This window comes from Miniopterus schreibersii (assembly GCF_964146895.1).
Source record: "Miniopterus schreibersii genome assembly, chromosome: 16".
Classification (NCBI taxonomy): Eukaryota; Metazoa; Chordata; class Mammalia; order Chiroptera; family Miniopteridae; genus Miniopterus; species Miniopterus schreibersii.
In genome coordinates this window covers 21,607,567-21,629,629 of record NC_138116.1, presented here as the reverse complement: position 1 = coordinate 21,629,629, position 22,063 = coordinate 21,607,567, and the positions used below count along the sequence as shown (strand labels likewise).

Genomic DNA, 22,063 nt, shown 5'->3' with positions numbered 1-22,063 from the left:
AAATTTGGCCCCTTTGAATCTGCAAATACAATCTTGGCTCAGAGCCACGGAGGATACACAGCAGCCCCACTGCGAGTCAAGCCATGTTCCTGACTCAAGCCCTACAGTTAAGAGGAAGGCGCCAAGCCTCAAATACAATGAGGTGGGGAGGCCACTCCTTTTTGGGCAGGATCCTACTGTGGACACAGAACAGACAGCAGCTGCCCACAGTGTGGAAACAAACTGTAAAGCAGTCACGTCTCTTAAGGCTGCAGCATCCAATAAAATGTAATTTAAATCAAGCCTCGCATCTGTTCTCAATCCCATTCAGTCTCTGCTTTCCATCAGCCTTCGGACAATCTTTGCAATTATGCTTGTTAACCCTTATAGCCCCAGACACTTTCCAAGCTTCTAGGTATAGAACTGTGCTCTCCACTTGCAAATTACTCTCAGAGGGAATGACTTCTCTGATGAGAATGTGTGAGAACATTCAGACTCCTGTCTATAGACCATGCTCTGCTATACACCCGTGGGTAGTGTTCATTTCAGAGGGCTCTCTGTATGCCCTTCTTCTATCCCATACCACCTGCTGTAGCCCAGATCACATTGCAAGGATACAGTGGGCAGCATGAATGAAACAGTGGCCAACAGATCATTTGTACACATATCAAGTTCCCAAATTCAAGTCCATGTCAGAAAGGTAGGAGGAAGCAGAAGAGCTCAGGGAACAGACTTGGTCACTGGTTCTCAGACCATTCATATCACATATGGTTTGCATTCCAAGAATTTGCTTGAGTTATAAAAGTACAGCAATCTCCCAAATGAATCAAACTTATGTCTCCCCCTTCGCTCAAAACTTGCCCCCACTCGATGCCTGCACTTTCAAGGCAGTGTTGTGATGGTGCCCTCTGGTGTCCCCATCACAAATTGCCATTTTATGCCACTAGAAACCAAACCCAGAAAGGGGAGACTTGAGTAACCATGTGAATTAATTTATCTAACAAGACTAGAAAAACATGAGATTTAGATAAAAATCCAACCACAAACGAAGGCATCTTGAGAAAAGTGGCTTCATCTAAGGGCAACAAGACTGGGGACAGTTTGGGGGGAATTTTCACATTGCCTTCTGAAAGTTTGAGCTCTCTGGAAACGTTATTGCTTAAAAAGACAAAGACTGCAACTTGAAAATAAATATATTCACAATCTGTAGAGTTACATTCTCCTTCCTACCCCCACACCCTTGGGAGTGCCTAAGAAACTCAGTAAATCTTTAAAATGTCACAATGTAGAAGGATCTGCAACATGAACACAGGAAACTCCAAAAAAGAAAGAACTGCTTTGATCACAAAGTGTCTTCCAAATCTCCACACGGACTTGCTTATTTTCCTGGGTCACCCTTTTTCATTCTTCTGATTCTAGCGCCAAAGTTCTTTCATATACACCAAGGTTTGAGGAAACAAAGAGGTAAATATATGCACATTTCACAATATAAATCTGTATCCTTGCAAGCATATTAAGGTAGTAAATATAATTTACAAGGGTCTACTTGGTAATTTTTAATGCATAAAAATAATAAGGCCCAAAGATGTTATATTCTGTGTAAACATTCTTGAATCTAGATTAAAATTGACCATTTTCAAGTAAAAAAAGTCATATTTGTTTCCAGACCTGAATATATAAAGTACTAAAATGAAGACTTTATAGCTCTCTAAATACCGGCTGGATACTTTCAGGTGGGGTATTAGTATAAAATAAAAGAATTTAAGGCAATCCAGTAGCTAAGATATTTCCAATTAAAGTTCTGTCTTTCAGAGCATGCTCTATTTCCTTCTCTTCAATCTTCAAAGACACCTGGAAAGAAGAGAAAAAAGCTTTTCAAAAGCAAAGTTTGTATTACATAAAGGTCTACCATATTAAATTTTCCTCTTAAGAGGCAAGCAAGTTAAGCACTGCTTTTTCAATGACATACAAAAAAAAATCTCATTCATGCCCCAGTAGAATCTTCACAGATCTTAAACTCTACCTAATAAGACAAATTGTTTATCTAATTGCGGTCGCTTTAAATTCTTTAGCAAAAAACAGGCTCTCCAAAACAGGACAATTAAAAGCAATGCCACAAAGAAGCAGTTGGTTGTACCTTTGTGAAGCGGGTTTCCTTGTTTTTCTTTAATTCTAAAATGCCCCTGGCCTCCAAGAGCCCTGAAAGTGACAAACACTCTGACTGGTCCACAGCTGCCACCTGCTGTTTGCGACAGACGTTAGTGTAGGCTTCATATAACTGGGGGGAAACAAGGGAGAACAAATGTTGCTTATAAGTCATATCTCTTGTAACTCTATAATCTTTTTTAAAATGTGAGTCTCTTTGCATAAAGAGTTATCTAGATTCCCAATTCTCCCTCTTTTCAATAAAATCCTTGAACAGGCATTCTGTAGATGTTGCCAAAAACCTATACCGTCATGCAAGAAAGGGATTTTATATATTTCATTGAGAGGCAGAAATGGAAGGGGAGAAGATTAATAGTAAATTCTCAACCACAACCCAAGGGAAATAAAGTCAGCTGCCCTTTATATGGTATCAGTATTTATTCTTACTGCTAAAATCCATTTTTAATTCATATCAGTTGGACCATGATAGGCCTTTTGGAAAATATCTGCTCTGAAAAGCAGATTCTCACTTCTACCCCAGCTCCATCTGCTGACATTCCCAACTAACCTTCCCCAGAGTGACCTCTTTGGTTTTCAACTGCCTGATCAAGAGCAGCAAAGAGCAGACCAAGATCTTCTGCTGAAGAGGGAAGGAATCCTGTGCTCCTTCTTGGATCAAAGTCATTCTGTTTCCATCAACTTCTGAAATGACTTGGGATATGTGACTAAGACCAACCCGCTTCGGAACCAGTGACTCAGAGGATGATTTACCTATAAAATAAATAAGTCTAAATAATGTGGGATGACTTGGAAAGGAGGGTCATCCTTTTTCTGGGCAGAATGGTGAGCTATTTTGCCCTGTAGAGCACAATTTCATCTCAGAGAGATAAAACTCCACCTCATGAAAGACTAAGGACCAGGCAGAGAACTACTGTATCCTGCCCTGGAAGTTCCTAATATCTCAAAGGTAAAGAACAGAACCTTGGGCAAAGATGACTATGCCCGGTAATTAACAAAGGAAGAAAAAAGTTGGAAAAATTACCTAATGTGTTAAATCAAACCAGTAGCTAAATGTGAACAGTAAAGTCAGTCCTGTGTAAGTCCTCGAGCCAGCCTCCACAAATGACCTTTGAGGTTTGGTTCACTTGCCCAAGCTGATCCAGTAGAGCAACACTTGAGAAAATGTCATTGGATATCTTAGCAGATAGCACCATCTCAGAGGCCGGAGGTTGGGAAATAGCCAACAAGCTGCATGGGACTATGGCCTCATTGTTTGGAGATGCATGAATTGCAAGACAGGAGGGATTTGCTCTGTAACAACCTTTGCCTAAAGTTACTTCCTGGGATCATGTACAGTTGCCCCACAACCATTTGCTTCTATTTTATTACAACAAACAGGATGCTGCAGAGGACTAATAGTAAAAGAGAAACTGGAGATCACCGATCAAGTAGCAGAATCTTAAGGTTGAAAGGAATTTAGAGGCCTAGTCTTGCTCCATACCCCATGGCTGAGTCCCCTCTAAAACAAACCCAACAAGTGGTCATCTATCCAGCTTTTGTTTGAGTATCTTCAATGCAGGGGAACCCACCATGTGTCAAAGAGCTCAGTTGGTGCTATTTATTAGAAAGTGTCTCCATACATATAAGTCAGCCTCCCTACAGCTTTCTAGAGCCATTAAAGCTAATCACATACAGCAGAGGTCAAAAGACAGGACTTTGATTAGTCTAATAATTTACACCAGGAACTTATAAGGTCTTTTAGCTCTGTGTGTATGTGTCGGTGGTGCTCACCAGCGTCACTGACACACCTAAATGTTACTTGGTAGTGGAAAAAAAGGGAATAACCTGAAAAGCTGAACAGAAACCAATATCTAGTCTATGCATTGGAATATATTACCTACCATCACCCTAAGCACTACGTTTGGCTACTTCTGAAGTATTTTTATTAATTTTCTTCCAACAAGATGATGAAAATTAGAAAGTGTTCTCTGTGGAACAACAGTGCTAGAAACAATTTCAATAACCTTCAACCAGTGCAGGAATGAAGGAAGAAACAATTGAGTCAGGCTGTCCTGTTTCTAAAGATTAACACTGGATATTAAACACCAACGAGATATGTAGTTCACAGCCATTTTATATCTGCCATAGCTAAGGGAAAGGAAAACTAATTTTTCCATTTTTGTAATAGCTTGCCATTTACCACAGCAGTACCATCTTTATACCTCCATTCTCCTAGACTTGTTTAAAGGCTTGAGATATCCCAAGTTGAACTCAATTCTTTCACTGTCTGACTATTTACTAGGCTTTGTTTGCACCTATACTGAGACCTAAACTACACACAACCTAAGCACCCAGATAGAAGCTGATCCAACCTTATTGTTTATAGTTTTCATTCCTAGAACTTGGAAAGAAAACTTACTCTGTCCCAACCATTTATGTAATACTCTGGGGAACTCATTTCCAGTAATGCACGGACTATAGCATTGCAGGCAAGATTGAAATAAAACTGTTGAAATAGACCAAAAACGGACAGACACACACACAAAAATGGGTGAGTGTGGATTTAACCATGTTCATTACATCTTTCTAGCTCTTTCCTCAGAAAAGTTAAGCTTCTATTACAAAGGAAGATGGGAAGGAGATAAACTACTTACATTCAGACAGTGGTTTGAGGATAGTCTGGCTTCTGACATCCGACTCCACAATTTCAATAGCTCTCCTATAAAAATATTTCTAAAATTAATTTAGGCTGAGCCAAGCCAAACACCACACCAAACCACTAAGCTCGAAAACAGACATATTAACAAAAAACATGTTTTATAATTTTAAAGCCCCCAAACAAAACTAGGCTATGTCTCAGCTAACGGAGACTTAGTTGCCTTGAAATAATTCATAGACCAGAGAATTTGAGAACTTCAACCCTACATGGTTTCCTCTTAGAGGTGCCAAGTAGGCCATCATACACTGAGCCAATAATAACATCTTGGGTGACGAGAAACCATCATGGATAGGAGAATGCATAGTATGGGCAGTTGACTAAAGACAGCCGGCACTACTCATCCACACTGGACCGAAAAGGGGAGTCCTCCGTTATAGACACTGGCATGTGTATAGGCTAACCACATGAGCCTACATGACTATTGCTCAGAGTCGCAGTCTTTGCCCAAGTAGTTTGCTGACTAGGGGAAACTTTCAAATCCAGGATCATGCCATCTAGCAATAGGAAGAGCTTACTCTCCCACTGCTCTCTCCAAACTACTTTGCCCACAGGAAGCCATAAGCCAGACCTGGATCTTCTGTATGGCAGTAGGGGGAGGTAGGACCAGCGGGCCAGCACAGCAAGTATCATTTTAATGGACCCAGTGTCCCTACTGAGAAGGAAGAAATTTCATCAGTCAGCACAGAGGCTTTCCCCAGCAGGAGGGTCAGGGGGATGGGAAGGGAGAGAAGTCAGGAGTACAACTGGGGGGACCACCAGCTGAAGGAAGGGGTGCTCACAAAAAGCAAAGGAAGGAAAAAAATGTCTAAAGGCAAAGATGGTTCAGGTCCATAAATAAACCTGCTTGAGATCAGCTAATGGAAAAGTAAACTGGAGTCTTTTTTAATACAAATGTAATTAACCAATCTATAATCACCACAGGGAGTGCCAGCAACATCTCATTTGTTCCTCCCTCCGTAGGTAATGGACTGATAATGTTTCAGACATTAACACGGTGGAAATGCAGAACTCCCCACTGAGAAACAAGTCCTCTTTTCTGAGCATAAAAAGTGGCAGAACGGAGCCTCTTAAGCCACATTCACTTGAGTTACATGAGACAATTAAACAGCATTTCTTTTTTTAATAAAAGCAGCCAACAGTACCATAACTCACCTGCAAACATCCAGTGCTTTGCGAACGTCTCCTGAAACAGCAGAGACTTTTCGGGCACAGAACTGAATTGCAGCATTGTCTAGAATCTGATCTCTAGATACCTTTGGACAAGACACAGAAGGTGACGGTTTGAACTATAGGATTCCCCCTCTCTGTAATTTAGATTCCAGACACAAATATTTTCACACTTAAGTCTAAACTCGATGAGCCACCCTTTAGGGTCTAAGAGATGCCTTTTCTGCTCATAAGTAAATGGAGATTTATACATTTAAGCATTTTGTAGGAATGTGGTCTCTACCACATTCATAAATGGGGGAAATAAAAGCAATCAGAACTTAAATTAGCAAAACTAAACTAAAGTAAAACCTATTTGGGTATTTTCAAAAGAGAAAGTTTTTCATAGGCCCTACTTTGAAAGGCTAATTAAAGAAGCATTTGAGCAATTCCCCTCTTATTTTTATTTCAACACTGAGGCACCCAATAAATGGAGCCGTGGGTGAAAAGCCTTACAAAATGTTCTCACTACAGCCCATAGGAACTCCATGCTTAGTAATGCCATCAAAACAAAATATTTTAGAGCTATTGTTAGATTTCCCCAACACAGGTGATCCAAGGAACACACAGTTTCGTACAATGGTTGTCACTCACCTGATTAAGTCGATCCTGCAAGATAGTGGCTATCTGATTTTTGGTATAAGGTGGGAAGTTCAACAGCTGCGGCTTACATTTGTCTCTCGCTTGAAGCCTCGGCAGAATTCTGTCCGTGAGATCCAAGGTATTAGCAATTCCTGAGGAAGAGATAAGTAACACTAACCATCACTGGTCAAATCATCATAAAAGGTAAAATAAACCATCTGAATACTGAATAAAATTTCCAGTTATAATCCAGTATTCCAGTACTTGATTCCCACTTGCCACCCCCTTGCCCTCACCCAATACTCATTAGATAAGATGTATCTGGTCAGCACAGAATGCTCTTTTCAAGTCAGAATTGTTCACTGATAAGCAGAATCAGATATTCCAAAAATCAATGGTCTCTGAAATGCAATGTCATGTCCATTCAGGCTTAACAAAACTGATTTTCCTTACATTAAAATTTCTATTATTTTAGGGTAACTTTCTTATTTTGATAAGAAAGCTGGTTTTAAATAAAATAATAGGTGATAAATAAGCTAAAGAGATTAAAAAAGAATTCTTTAGAATCACCATGTAACATGAACGATTGAATACTAACCAATCAGCACCAATCGAGAATTGCTTAGCCATGGCCACTCAAACAGTGTGTACAATACATCCTGCCCTTTGCTGTCCAGCTGATCCATCTCGTCCAACACCAATACACTACACAGAAAGAAAAACAATTAGCATCCATGTTCACCTTCTTAACTCTCCAATCTGTTTGATATGGGCTGACTCTAGGTCACATTCCTACAGCTGAGACCAGTTTGAAGACCATAATTTGTCCTGTCTCCAGTCACTGTTACAAATGATCCCCCCTCCACCATCATGAAAAAGTAACACTTAGCTATTAGTTTAAAAACATTTTTCCAATTTAAAATTAGAAGGTGTAATTTTCCTTTCTTCTTTCCCTTTAAGCTTATGTAACTACCTCTCATAGAGCAAATATAGGGAAATTTCTTTTAATGAGCAAACTGATAAATTCAAGAGATTAGAATGTGAGTTTGTGGGTAAGAGACCTTGCAAATTTTTAGAAAGCAACATTCAGCAGTGCAGTACTCACATCATGGGGCCCTTCTCTGCAGTCAAATGGTTTTCCAGTTTCCTCATCATATCCTTCCCAGCTGGCCTGGATACTCCTTCCTGACAAATCTCCTGAGCAATAGCTGGGAATACAGCCTGGGCACTCCTCAAGGACATGCAATTCAGCATGATAGTTTTAAAACCTTTCAGTTCCTTCTAGAAAAATGCAAATATAGGAGTTATTTTAGCCTCAGATAAAGATTCGATGGAACCTGAAGTGTCTTTGAGGAGTTAACAGCATGCAAGAGAATAAGCTCTACTTTCATTTGAAAAGATTTAGACAATGACACTAAAAAGGTCTTTTTTGGGGAAAACTTCACCTAAGACTTCTACTTTTTCTTAACCCTTAACAACTAAGTGTCATTTTAGCAAGAGCATCATAAGTCAGACTATTTAAGTACCTTGAGGTCTTGCAGAATTCGGCTTAAGCAGGCAGTTTTTCCAGTTCCAGGAGCACCAGAAAGATAAAGACTTCCAGCTTTTTTCCCACAGATGTGTTCCCTCAGGAAATTCCTGATGATATCCATCTCCTTTTCCCTGGCAGGCAGCCGATCTGGAACAGCTGTATTCAGGACCAGCTTTGCTTGCTGGTAGCAAGTGCCTGTGCCAGACATGAAAGGACAATTACATACAAGAGAGGTGACTGAGAAGACCCAATGGGTTTAACTTGGATTTACCAGCACACTAATAGCTGTAAAGAACAAACCTTCTTGCTTGAACAGTCTCATACATGCAGATTCTCTCTCCAGTGAACATCTCTGCTCAGAATTTGTTGTGACCTCTTGAACTTTTCGAACTGAGGAACATATTTTGTTTTGGTGAGCTCCGGTTTGTTCTCTTTTGCTAGGAGACTTAACTGTCAGATGATTGTCAAATACCAATCTGCGCCCTCTAGGTGTATGTGAGCGAGGGGGACCATTCTCTTTCTTGCCCAGCTTTGGTGGAGAACAGGTTGATAAATGGGGAGTGTTGCATTGGTTGTCATCACCTGAAACATATTAAAATCAAAACATGGTTATTCATAGCAGTGGTTAGTAAAAGGACTTGCAAAGATCTCTGCCTCCCCCAGAAAGAGGTGAATTTCTACCTCAGTCAAAGCAACCAAAATAAAATGCCTCTCGTTTTAGAAGCAAATACTGGCCACCAGATGGCATCACTGAATCTTACTATTGTTGGGTAGAAACCAAATGGGTATTAGTGGGATGAAACTCTAAGATGGTTCTAATAGGGTTTCTCAACCTTGGCACTGATATTTTGTTTGGACCAAGTAATTCTTCATTTGGGGGAGGGGGGTCCTCTGTTTGTTGTAGAATGTTTAGCAGCATCCCTGGTTTTTATCCACTATGCCAGTAGCATATGCCTGTCAGTTTCAACAACCAAAAATGTCTCCAGATACTGCCCAATCATCCCTCATTAAAAACAAATTATCTAAAACAAGAAAGGATTACCAGCGACTGTTCTAAAACGAGAATGTCACCTGTGTCTCTTAATTTCACCACTATTAAGGCAAGTTTCAAAATATTATACAGTACAACTAACTGCAAGGTCATGTTTTTTGAAGTTTACTTTTTATTGTTGGCAGTAGTACAGATGTCCGCTATATCCCCCCTCCCTCCTCCACCCAGTCCCTGCCCCACCCCAGGCCTTCACCACACTATTGTCTGTGTCTGTGGGCTATGCATGCAAGGTCATTTAAAATACCGATAGAACTAAGTTCAGTTAAGAAAATAAAGATCAGACATATTAAATACTTCAGAAAGTGATCTTAACTGAAATTCAGTGAGAAGTTAGCAACCATCCCCAAAATAATAGAGTGGTCTTCACAAAACTTACCTGCTTCAAAGGACTAGGCATCTGTATTACTGAATAAAGAGAGGTCAGGAGCTACCAGTTAAAAAAGTACTTATATAATGGATAGCTTACCCAGACGTTTCCTGGGGCTGAGAGGCAGACTTTTTACACAAGGAGTACGGGATACGGCCTTGACATTTGTCAGTTCTAATTTGGTGTCACTAGAGTTTTTAGCTTTGTCTAATGTCTGAGACAGCTTCTTTTTCGGAAAACTGATTGTAGCCTGCGACTGGGATCGGGTTTGAGGCATGATGGCAACACAGCTGGGCACAAAAAAGAGAAAAGGAAAGCCAGTTAAAATGTAAAACTGAAGGAGAAATAACTAACATGCAATTTATGCCGATGATCAACACTCGTTTCATAAGTAAATTATGTTATAACAATGTTTTAGCGTTCAGTTCTGCTTCCCATCCAAATCTATGCAATAATAGCGAACACTTGTCTACCAACTATGTGTAAGAAGCTGTTTTAGTTAATGCCTCATCTAGGTTGTACAAGTACCTTGGAGATAAGTACTATTATTAAAATGATCTTGAAAATGAGAAAACTGAGAGGCACAGAGGCCCAAAGTCACAGCAAACCAGGCACTGTGGCTCCAAGTTCTTACCTGCTTGAGCGATGCAATCAGTTTATCTTTAATGATTTCTAGAGCACGTCTAATCCCTCACCCCGGGTACGGAGTATATCTTTATCACCAGCTTCGCCCAGCAACCTTCCACATTTACCGTCTCCCCCCACTCCCCACCCCCCGGTCTACTCGGCACTCAGTCCCCACTCGACACAACTCTCAACCCCACCTCGGAATACCTCCCTCCTACAACATTCAGCACCTTGACCTACGCACAACTGCCAGACTACTCCGAGAGCGCACATCTACCTTCCCTTACCCGACCTGATCTCCCGCGATCTGAACTCTTCTCCCCTCACTTCATCTCGGGCGTCATCAAACCCCACGGGTTTTGTCACCCAAACCCGCTACTTCTCTGACCCCAGACCTCCCGGAGCAATCCTCCCCTCTCCACCCCACAGGGCTGCGTCACTTCAATGCCGGATCTTTCTCACCTCTGTCGCACAAAGCTTCAGGGATTCTTCACAAGTTCCTGAACAAACCGGCAGCAGCAAACCCCAGAACGCACTCGCGCCAAATGTGCACAGCGGTAGCGTTCCGGCCTCCCGCCAAAGTCCAGTTAAACTTCTGATTGGCTGTAGCCTGACTGCCGTGCGCCTTGGTCAACGCCCCCCTCCCGTCCGCATCCAATCCACAACCAATAAGAGAGCCCCAAGTCTTAGCGCCCCCGGGAGGCCAAGCCCATAGAGCTGAGGAGTCCCATCTACATCCGGGACGTCAGCGGAAAGACGCGCCGCAGAGGATGGAGCGACTCTGGGTAAGGCGAACCGACCAAGCCGCAAAGCCCGGCGGGAGATGTAGTCTTTGCCGCAGGCGAGTATTTCTACGCCTTTCTCTCGATGGGAGGTGTAAAGATGTGCTTGCCCCGTCTCACTGCGGCACTTTCCCATTTTCATTATCCTAATGGGCTACGTGTTTAGAGAGCTATATATACCTACCTACCGTTTGGGGGACGGTTCTGGATGCCAGGTATGATGCTAGGTGCTTTACTTATCTAAAGCTCAACACTGCAAGGCATAAAGCAAATGTCCAGAGGGTTAAGAGTCACAGCATCGTTTTGAAGGGACTAAGACCCAGATTTCCTGATACCCAAACCAATGTTTGTTTATTTTTTGTAAAGTTCTACACATGCATAAACAAATACACTACACCTCATTACAGTATTCCCCTGATTTGTATTTCAAAGGTGAGAAGCAAAGCCAGGCCTTTGCTTTTATTTTGTTAAAGAATATATTTTGTGTACCGCCTTATCATTAATCCCATTAATCAACACTTTGTGGGAAGTGGAGAGAATTATGACCCCTTAATTTACAATATATATATGTGTGTATATATATATATTTTTAATGGCAAAACACTAGGGTTTTAGGGGCAGAGAAGACTGCTATAGAAGAAGGGGCAAGCTGAGCTTTTAATGAAAAATATAAATTAGAGCAGTAATTTATAGGCCAGCTTCTAAAGCTAATAACCTAGATAAGCCTCGGTTTCTGTTGAAGGCCAAAACCCAATTCTAGGTGATGGTAAGCATTTATCTTTCATCCTTCAATATCAAATAAAATAGAGCAATAAAGCTGAGAAATAGGAAAATAGTATTACAATTGTCAGTTAATTGTAGCTAGTTCATACAAGAGACAAAAGCAAATACTGAGTAGTTAAGTGTATGCCAAGGACTGAGCTCAGGCACTTTACCTATATCACCGTATTAATTCTCATAAGCACCCCATGAAGTTGGTATTATTTCCATTTTACAAATGAGGAAATGGAAACAAAGGGAGTTGAGTACATTTTCCCAAGGTCACACAACTAGTAAGTGGAAGAGCTGGAATTTGAACTCAGGAAGGAATTTGAACATGGGGGAGGATTAGACAAGTACAGGTTATAAAGTGGCCTTCTAAATAGGAAAGATGGTTAAGGAGCACATTTTGGGAAGGTTTTCTAGGAGCTGAAAACTATGACTGAAGAGATTAGGCAGCCATGAATGTAAAAAGTGTTATCCTAGAATGGAAGCTTTAAAAAAAAAAGAAGTATCTTTATTGTTGAAAGTATTACAGATGTCCTCCCTTCCCCCCCTTGACCCCCCCGCCCCCCCCCAATGGTGGCTTTTGACTAGATGGTATCTTAATAGGGTAATAGAACCTAGGAAGCAAACTTCACTGTTCATATTTATCTTTATAACTGGGCACCTAACAATTGTCCTTTGTAACCTGAAATGATAACATGTGCCCAGCCATTCCTTAAGGTATGGTGGTGAACAACCTCCCTCAGTTACAGTGAGAGAGAGGGAGCAGAGGAAGCTATGAGTATTTAAGGTGCATATTGGAGCCTATAAAAACACTCACCAGGAAGTACAGCACTGGTCCAAAAAAGGCCTATAGGAGTGAATGACCACTGTGGAAGCAGGCAGAGAATCACAGAATGTCAGGATTGAAAGGTCTCTAAAAGATTACCTATTGAAGCTTTCCCTTTCCAATATTATAATATGATGCACATACCACCAGACTGTTTCTTGCTTCTGTGCCTCTGTCCTTGCTATTTCCTCTGTCTGGAATACTCACTATCCTCCTTCCCTGGCTAATTACCATAAAGCCTTTTAACACACTGCCCAGGTTTCTCCTGGTGGCTGTCCTGAAGTCTTTACTAGACCCTGAGCTCCTTGGAGGCAAAGGACATGTCCTATTTATCTTCATATTGCAGATGCCTGACACAGAGTAAAGAATGCAATAAATGCTTGCTGAATGGAAAGGACATTCCTGCCAAGTGGGTATCGACCTTTTTCATGAACAATCTCCTGGATCCCAGGTTGATGCAGAACTGCTGAGCCACGCCCGACCAAGCTTTCATGAACACTTTTTGTGGACACATACCATACAGTCCTTTAAATCTCACACACCTAAACCTAGAAGTGGAGAATAAATTCAATTACATGTAAAAACAATCCAGAGTGGGCTCCAGCGATGACAAGAGGCGAAGCATTTTCCCCCCCAGTTATCTTCTGGGGTGGTTAGGATCCCAGCATTGACATTTTAGTTCTCTTACCTCTGCAGAGTATTGGAAATCAGAAACAAGCAGCTGTCTTTGCAGTGAGTTGCACGGTTTGTGGCTGGGTTGGGCCAGGAAATACTTAAGAGGCACATTCACAGTGAGCAGCAGTGTCCCAGTAATAATTAGATTGGGCAAACTACTGTCCTTATCAATTGCTAATTCATACACAGTATCATGAGGGAAGGAATCAAATCACACTGGAACGACCTGTCTGGCATCCTGTTGTACAAGTACACACACACACACACACACACACACACACACACACACAATTAGCAATACCATCCCAATAGGATGGAGAAAGCATATAGCATTAGGAATTGAGGATCATTTAGGCAAGCTCCATCTGAGGGCTATTGAAAGTCACAGGAGGAACAATTAAATCAATAAATAGGTAGTTTATTAATCATATTAACAACAATGATGGGTCAAATAATCAGGAATGAGGCCAATTTGGCAAGTATGGATGAAAATAAAAGGAGCCCTCCCCCGCCCTCACCCTCATAGGTTTTGATATTTAAATTATGTGAGAGTGATTCATTCACACACCCATTATGGAATCAGTATGGGAAACAATTTCAAGACCTTTGCTAGTGGTGAAAGTACAAGTTAAGCTCAATAAGTCTTAGTGTGATGTCAGCTGACCACAGTAAGCAGAGACTGTCTGGTTTAATTTTTACACCTAAAGTCAAAGTTCAAGAAAGCCAGCTAAGATTTCAACTTAAAAAGCAGTGAAGAAAAACAGCCAACACCCACATAAAAACAGACACACACAGTCTACATGCTCTGCCCCCACCTTTTCTTCCAAGTTCAGTGTGAGAATCTGCTGTGTAACACAGGCAGAAAGAATCATAAAGGATATAAAGAAAGGACACAAGGCCAGAAGGTGTTCTGGGTTTCCTGAAATCATAAGCAAAGGGGAGTTGGCGGCAAACATAAATAATGACCAACTCTATCAGAATCATCCAGTCAGCATGGCTACCTAGAACTGTGATTTTCAAAATATAGCAGGAGGGGAGGAGAGAAAACCCCTTAACAAGCTGCAGATGCTTCTGCCCAAGTCAGTGTATCTACTTCCTCAGAGGACCTGGAGTCAAAACACTACACAACCTGGGACACGAGGAAACAGGTTTTCTCCTCTCTCTACGCTACCACAGGAGGCGGTATACAGACAAGAGTACAGTTTTCAATTTTTTGTTTTGTTTTTAAGCAAGATTTAATTAAACCGCATGGCATCTAGGAGAAACAAATGTACCAAAGAATCCAACCTGAGACCAGATTATACATCTCAGAGGGGGATGGAAAAAAATCAATGCTAACTGGGAGAGGGAGCACTGTAATCAGAGTATAACTCCAAAATAAATCATAATTTATTTTTTTAAAGAAAAGGAACTGATCCACATGCAGACAAAGATGGACACATACATACACACACTCTTCATACATGTCATTCTAGTCTTTTATTCAGTGTTGACTATGACTTCCATGCTCGTCATCTTGGGAAATAAGACAGATATGAGAAAAGTAGGCTTGGCCCCTCTGCGCAGCATCAGTAAAATGAGATTTAAGACAATTAGGGAACCCACTAAGATATTAGAAACAAGAGTAGAAAAAGGAAACAGAAGTTATCAAGGAAGATTTTAATTGCTTCAAAGAGGGAGAGAGGAAGAAAGCACAGAAATCTAACACAAGTAAAGGCACAATGAACGTGGAGTTGAATGGAACCAAACCCTTCCTTCGGTTAAACAGTTATTCTTCTTTTTGTATACATTTTGAAGGTGGTTGTAGTTTTGTTTCATTTTGATGAATCTTGAAGGCAGAGTTGTAATGCCTTCTATTCCCTAAGTTAGGGTGGCTTAAATAAAGCTACCCTAACTACATAGTCAGGAACTGAGATTTAATAGGGAAAGAAACTACAACTGGAATGTGAAGAATTTGATTTGCAGTTGATTGTAGGTTGGGTTTCCAGAAGGACAGACAGCTCAGTGTAGTGCCATCAAAGGGCCTCAGATGCCCTATACTCCACCCCCCGAGCTTCAGAAAGACCCTGGAGTCACACTTCTCCCCACTCCCATAAGCATTCAGCCTACAGATTATTTCAAGTGATCAGGAGAATTAAAACACACCCCAACCTGAGTTGCTCTGTAGCAAGTCTATTTACAATTTTTTCTCACCTCTCCCTGGAGGTAAATCTGGGTTTCAAGTTGGGAAGCTGTGGGGTGAGGAGTGCCCCCAGTGCAATAGCCAGCTGGGAGGGCTGGGATGAATTTCTGGAGACAGCAGCTTCACATCCACTGGGTGGGGTAGCCCTAGACGCTCTCTCTGTGGACCCAGGCTGTGAAAATGATAGGGCTCTGTTGTTGGAGGAAATCCCCACAATAGAGAAAACCACACCTGAAATATCAAAGTTCTTTGATCCAGGTTTGGTAACCAGAGAAGGGGGGGAAGAGGGGCATCTAGCTCATTTGAAAACCTGGAGGCCACTGCCCTGCTTCCCAGAAAGGACGGTAAGAAACAACTACAGTATTAAGTTTTCCCCACTAGAGAAAAACATCATAAAACCAAACCCACACAAGGGCTTTTAACACAGCTTCCTGATGCTTATAGTTGGGCAATGTCTTCTTCTTCTGGGAGGGGATAAGGGGGCTAACGGGATTGGGCAATAGCCTCAACATGAGACCACCCAATCTTTCACTGAAGAGACGACATTCCCATAAGCAGATAAAAAGAACAGTTTAAAAGGTGAGAAGTTTTAGTGCTCTTGCAGCCAGCCCACCTTCAATCTATATTACAAGCTTTTTACAACATACAAAATAGATCACATTCCCATTCTTCAATAGTAAATATACATGATAATAAATCTGTTATTAACAGAAGGACCAAATAATGTATAAGGCAAAGACATTTAAATAAGTACTGTGTCACCAACATGCGCTAAAGAAAATGAATCTGACTAGATCTAGGCCCAGGCCTTTTTTCATGAGGCCAAGAAAATGAATATACATCAATACCCATGTGACACAGTCCAAATGCTGGGGAATATGAGGGGTAGCTAGTCATAGGGGAGGAAGATATCAGCCCCAATGAAAAGCTGGGGTTTGGCTTTTACTTGTGATACTTATTTTGATGCTCTATGTTTGAGGAAAGGGAAAAAAATACATTTTGATAACATTGTACAAAAGGCATCAACTCCCATTTCAAAAATAAATGGGAAGACTTCACAGTCCAAGTTAAGTAACTGGTCAGCATCTACCCTGGAACTCTCCTGCAGGATCTACTCTTGTACTCTCTCCTTTTCCCTCCACAAGCGTGCCCTCTCTTGGCTCTATTCACTTCAGGATGCCAGGAATACTGCTGGGAGATAACTACTAATAGGTTTGAAAATAAGAGTGATAATGATTAGAAAAAGTTTGATGACAGACCTAATCAGTTTGTCCCAAGAGTCAATGTGGTCCAGGAGATGACAAAGCATAGCAGATCTCATACAAATAACCCAAGTTGAACCCTCTCCTCTCTCTTCTATCATTGGGAAGACTTGGGTCTCATCCAGCACCTTGCACAGATCCTTAGTCTATGATCCAACAGACTGGAAAGGTCCCTAAGGTAGTTCAAGCCTGTGATGTATCTGGTAAAATTTTTTGACATTCCCTAACCATTTTGAGGAATCACCATGGCCTCCCTGCTCTTACTCCAAGCTTTGAGTAGCCTCTGCACTTGGCAATAACAGGTCAAACCACCTGTGTGTGGAGCCCAGGGGCTCTATTCTGCTGTCAAAGGGAAAGTCCCTGTCCCATCATCCAAGCTTAGCTCCTGTCTAGATTGGGAACCTCCATTTTTCCTGTGTTCTTTAACTAGGACCTGGAAGACAAAGAAACAACATATTGCTGGCTGCCAAAGATGATAACTGGGGTGAGACACGTCTCACCAAAGTCTTTGTGCTTCTTGGCACAGAGGAATCTCTGACAACATCGATAAGCTTCCTCACCCTTCTCTACTCCGCTGTTCACCCCTGCAGTCATGGAAAGGCAAGGGTGGTGGAGAAAAGAATAGGAAGAGTTTTTCAGTTAGTGGGCTGTGATCTCTACAACAAGCTTCGCCCTTCCCTTCTTTGTCATCATGGAGCACCCATCAGGGGGTGTAGTTTCTGGACAGGACTGAAAGGGCCAGTGTCCTTCAGGGCCAGTCAGAAAAGACTGAGGTGGACTCAAGGTCAAGGTTAAGGCCAAGACCCTGGCCCTATCTTCTTATCTCCCACTGGAAGTTTTTGGGGTTTGTGAATACGGAATGAACAAAAGTGACTTTTCTCTTGAGGGTCTAGGTGGAGGGGGAGGAAAAACATCCCTCAGCCTCAGCACCCTAAGGAAATGGGGCGGGGAGTCCCAGATGGCTCCTGGTCCCTTTGCTGCAGAGGAAGTGACTAGCACTAAAAGTCTCCCCAGTTTATCGTACCCTCTATTTTTATTAGATATTTAGTTCAACTGATTAGTATTTAGTGTTTATACTCAACTTATCCCTGGAGTGAGGGTATGGGGTGGGGTAGGAGCAAAACCAAAATACCCCTAAAAATAAAGCAGACCCATTCCTTTGCCCTTTCTCCAAACTTGACCTTTAAAACAGATCACTTCTCTGCAAATTCCTTTCCTGTTTCACTAAAAATGTCCCCACCCCTCCCCAGTCCTGGCCATGTCAGCCTCCTAAATGATGAAATATAATATACCCGCCAAGCTTCCCCCAAAGTGGGAAGGAGGAGGTAGGAGTACCATTCTCCGCCCTGCCCTAACAATGAGTTAATTCATCACAACAAGGCACCTTTCACCACGAGGAAAGCAGGCAACATGGGAGCGTCTCCCTCATCTGGCTAGCAGGGATTGCTAGAGGAGGGATGGATGCAGGGTGTGAGACCCTACTGTCAATATAAAGAGTCCAATCACCAAGTCCAGAAGACAAGATGCATAGATGGAGGTGAGCTGGGAGGACGCTTGGAGTCTAGAGGTTGGGTGCACGGGAGAAACACATAGGAGTTCTCATGCAGGCTTCAGGGGAGTGGAAGGGACCATCTGAGAAGAGGAGAGGGTCCATCCTTTTCCTGAGAAACAGGACCAAGCCAGGCTTCACCTGAGAATGGGTGGCAGAGGTGGGGCTCCACGGGCAGCTGAAAAAAATTAACAATAAAAACCACATACACAAGATCACCCACAGACCCTGAATAACCCAAACATTCCTAAAGTGAGAAACCGGCTCTGTAAGCTAACCTTTAAAATTTGGGGACTAGGTTTTGTTTTTGTTTTTTAAAGAAAATGGAGATGAAGAGAAATAAATTTTAACCTAAGAAATGTAGGCCAATTCTATCTTCTATGAAATTATGAAAAAACTTTCATGACTATTCTCACCTCGGTTTGTTTTGCTGGGATATACTCTTTGAAAGTGTTTATATTCTTCTGGAGCAGGAAAGTCTTCTACTGGGTGGAAAGAATACTTTGACTCAAAATCATCTACCAAAAAAAGAAAGAATGTTAATTCATATCACCCTTCTGACCCCTCCTTGTGTTCCCACACACCTCTGCACCTCTTCTGTCCTCCCCTTACTAGCCTCCGTGAATTCTGATGTACATGCAGGCCTGCCTCGCCCACCAAATTAAGGCTCCTGAGGACAGCAATAGCATCACTAGGTGCCTCGTATGCACAGAAGATGTGCTCAAAGGCTCTTCACATTAAGGAATCAGTCTTTGAATTGGTTTAAAAATATCTCCACCAAAAATCAGGCATGTAACAGGAAAGGAGCCCAGCTGTTTGCATGGGAGGAGAAAGAAATACAGTTCTTTAACATAGTCATCTTAGAGACTATCACCATGGGAAACCAACTGAACTAAATCCACAAATTGGTAGAAAGTAACCTAAAATGGGAATATTTGTCACCAACTAGTGAGAGCTGTGACCAGATAATTCCCTTTTGGCCCCAGTTACCCTCATTTAGCTCTGCAACACAGTTGGGATAGCCATCTCATGGCCCCCGCTCCCACTTTCCATGGCCCTTCTATAAGAAGGCTCAAATGCTCTTTGGGTGTGGCTTGATGGCATTCCAAAGGACTTTATTTTCAAAGCAAAAACCCTGGTCCACCTAATCAGAATACACTAGAGCAAGAGCAGAGAAGAGTCAACCATTAAAGAATCCAGAGTGTTAGGTCTGAAAGGGATTGTATAGATCTTCCCAGGAGTTCTCAACAGAGGTTCTAATGATACCTTCTCAATAATCTTTGCTTGGGACTCCATCCCAGACCTAATGAAGTAGAATCTCTTAGAGTGTGCTCTTTCTCTCTAAAGTACACCCTCGCCTTTCCCCACCCCCTTCTTTCCCCAGGGCATGTTCTCTCTCATACTTTCTCTCCCTCTCTCTTTCTCTCCCCCTTTCTCTCTCTCTCCCTCTTTCTCTGGCCCTCTCTCGCCCTCACATTTCCCCTTCTCCTTCCCCCAGGCGTGGTCTCTCTGCCTTTCTTTTTTCTAAGCTCCAAGGGCCCTTCTTTGACCTCTGTCACATGTTTCCTGAGCCCATGCAGCCCAACTGGCTCACCTTTTCTATCTCTGTGACTTTCTAAATAAACTTTTACTTGTTAAAAAAAATCTCTTAGGTTGGGCCTAAGATTCATTGATAACTTTGGAAAAATTAATCTGACACACTGCTGATCTAGTCAACCTCCTCATTTCACAGATAAGAGAAATGAAGCCTAGAGCAGTAAAGCAACTTCCTCAAAGTAACACAGCTAGTTAGTGGCTTTGGATTACTAGATAAATGTTATCTACATAGTTGGGTGTTTTTTTGTGTGGAAGTTTTATAACTTTCTTCAACAATCAGCAGTTAGTTCTCAACTACATTAACTGTGGATTTTTTAAAGTGGTGACAGGTATGTAGGTAACCAACGTATAGAGCTCATCCGGTGAATTTTCATCCTCACTATGGTATGGGATATTCCTTATTCCTTTGGCCCAGACAGTTTTGTTGAGCCTGGTGTCACTGTGTATATCCGGAGTTCCCATCTCCTTCATGGCAAATTTTTGTATCTCTTTGAGTGCCTGAGGGGCATGCTTCTTGAAACCCACTCCATAGATGTGCTTGTAACGTTGATGGTGCATTCTCTGGTCACTACCTCATTGACAGCAGAAAGGCCCTTCTTCTTCTTGCCACCCTTCCTTGTGGGAGCCATTATGCCAGCCCCAAGTTGGAAAGAAAGTTTGTTTTGTTTTTAAAGGGCCAGAAAGGAGTTCTCCTTCCTAGGAGAGTACATACTTGCTGTCTGAATAATCCTGAAGAGGATCAAGTCTCTGACTTAAAGGTAACCACAGCTAATGATCCTCAGGGAGCAAGAGAATGGCTTTAGAATTAGCATGACACCTGCTGATTTTACTTCAATCTATCCCAAAGCAACCATGCTTAGAATTTGCATAAGGAAAGGGATGTCAACAGCTAGGGCCGAGAACTGCTGTGAGCAACAGATATCAAGTGACCATTCCCATTCTACAATGGTCACTGGAATTACTAAATTACCACAGGAACTATGAGACCAGAACAGCTAGCTACTCACCCAAGAAAGATCGAACAGTGGCAATAGAATCTCTGTGGCCATTCCTCAAGGGTGGCGGAGGAGGAGGTGGTGGCCCAGCTGGCGTCCTTGAAGGCGGAGGTGGGGGCTTTCCCCTGCTCAGAGGTTCTGACCCATGTCGGTACGGTGGTGGGGGAGGGGGAGCATCCCTGGCACCATTTCGGATCATGGGTGGTGGGGGTGGAGGAGCTGCAATTAAAATCCAAAGCAGTTAGGTTTAGATGTAGAGGCCCTGTGAGCCTCTGAGCACCATGTTAAATTTCATATTTACCCTTCTCTCATCCCTATTGCTTTAACAGTATCACCCTTCTTCCAGATACCAAAGTTCAGAATAAATGTGACTTTCATTTCCCACGACAAGTCAGTCAAGAATTCTACCTATTCTTAATGATTTTTTTTTCCTGCTTTTCCAAGTCTTCCTTGACAATTCTAATTCAGGGCTTTCTCATACTTAGCCTGTTCTACTGCAAAAAGCCTCCCAAATGTTCTTCTTGCTTCTAATCTCTTAACCTGCCAATCCATTCTGTGCACCATCAACTGACTAATCTCCCCAAATTACTTGCTCAAACTTTTTCAAGGGCTTTGCATTTCCTACATCATACAGTTTCAAATCCTTAGCTTCCACCCCAACTGGGTTTCCCGCCATTATCTTCCTTTCCTACACAGTAACCCACCACATCAGTCAGCCTGATCTCACATTCTCTTCTTCCTTTCTTGATTCCTAGGCTGGGTTAGGTATCCCTCTTCTGCACTTCCACTGTTATCTCTGTATCTCTCAACCACTCTACTATATTTTATTATAATTATTCATTAGATGTGCCCCTTCCCCAGTATACTGTATATTCATTAAAGTTAAGGCAGTGTCCATTCACCTAAGTTCCCAACCACAGCCAAATGTACAGAATATGGTAGGTATTCAATCAACTCTTGCTGAATAAACTGAATTATATATGCTTTGCTCTTGTGACTCCCCCACAATACTCAGAATTGCCATCCCTCTTCCCTTACTACCAAATCCTACCTATTCTTTAAGGTTTGACTCAAGTTCCATCTTCTCAAGGCTTTCCCAAAGCAATCCACTCTATTCTGATCCTCTCTTTCTTTGGTCTACCAAAGCATTTATAGGTTATGTCACTTATTCTAGCAATTAGTAGTACAGACTAAAATGAGTGATTTTAAAAATATGTATAG

The 22,063-nt window shown here is 42.0% G+C and overlaps 2 protein-coding genes and 1 pseudogene across 3 annotated transcripts in view; all 3 read right to left on the bottom strand.

The window, feature by feature from the left end:
* Positions 1–1,156: 1,156 nt before the first annotated feature.
* Positions 1,157–10,957, bottom strand: CDC6 (cell division cycle 6). Its single transcript, XM_081115954.1, has 12 exons — positions 10,670–10,957; positions 9,680–9,870; positions 8,463–8,744; positions 8,158–8,357; positions 7,737–7,912; positions 7,230–7,336; positions 6,644–6,783; positions 5,996–6,096; positions 4,779–4,843; positions 2,693–2,895; positions 2,117–2,257; positions 1,157–1,830 (listed from the first exon to the last, which is right to left on the bottom strand). The coding sequence occupies exons 2-12, from the start codon at positions 9,855–9,857 to the stop codon at positions 1,741–1,743; spliced, it is 1,683 nt and encodes a 560-aa protein (XP_080972080.1). The 5' UTR covers positions 9,858–9,870; positions 10,670–10,957; the 3' UTR covers positions 1,157–1,740.
* A 2,701-nt stretch (positions 10,958–13,658) lies between these two features.
* Positions 13,659–22,063, bottom strand: part of WIPF2 (WAS/WASL interacting protein family member 2) — a 34,648-nt gene continuing 26,243 nt past the window's right edge. Inside the window, exons 6-8 of the mRNA XM_081115953.1 lie at positions 20,855–21,061; positions 18,668–18,769; positions 13,659–18,429 (exon numbers count right to left, since the gene is read on the bottom strand). Of these exons, the coding sequence (XP_080972079.1) occupies positions 18,389–18,429; positions 18,668–18,769; positions 20,855–21,061 (350 nt within the window). The 3' untranslated portion in view covers positions 13,659–18,388. The remainder of the gene's footprint in view (positions 18,430–18,667; positions 18,770–20,854; positions 21,062–22,063) is intronic.
* On the bottom strand, positions 20,142–20,476 carry LOC308568735 (large ribosomal subunit protein eL31 pseudogene; annotated as a pseudogene). The gene has a single exon. The product of its transcript is annotated as a large ribosomal subunit protein eL31 pseudogene (transcript).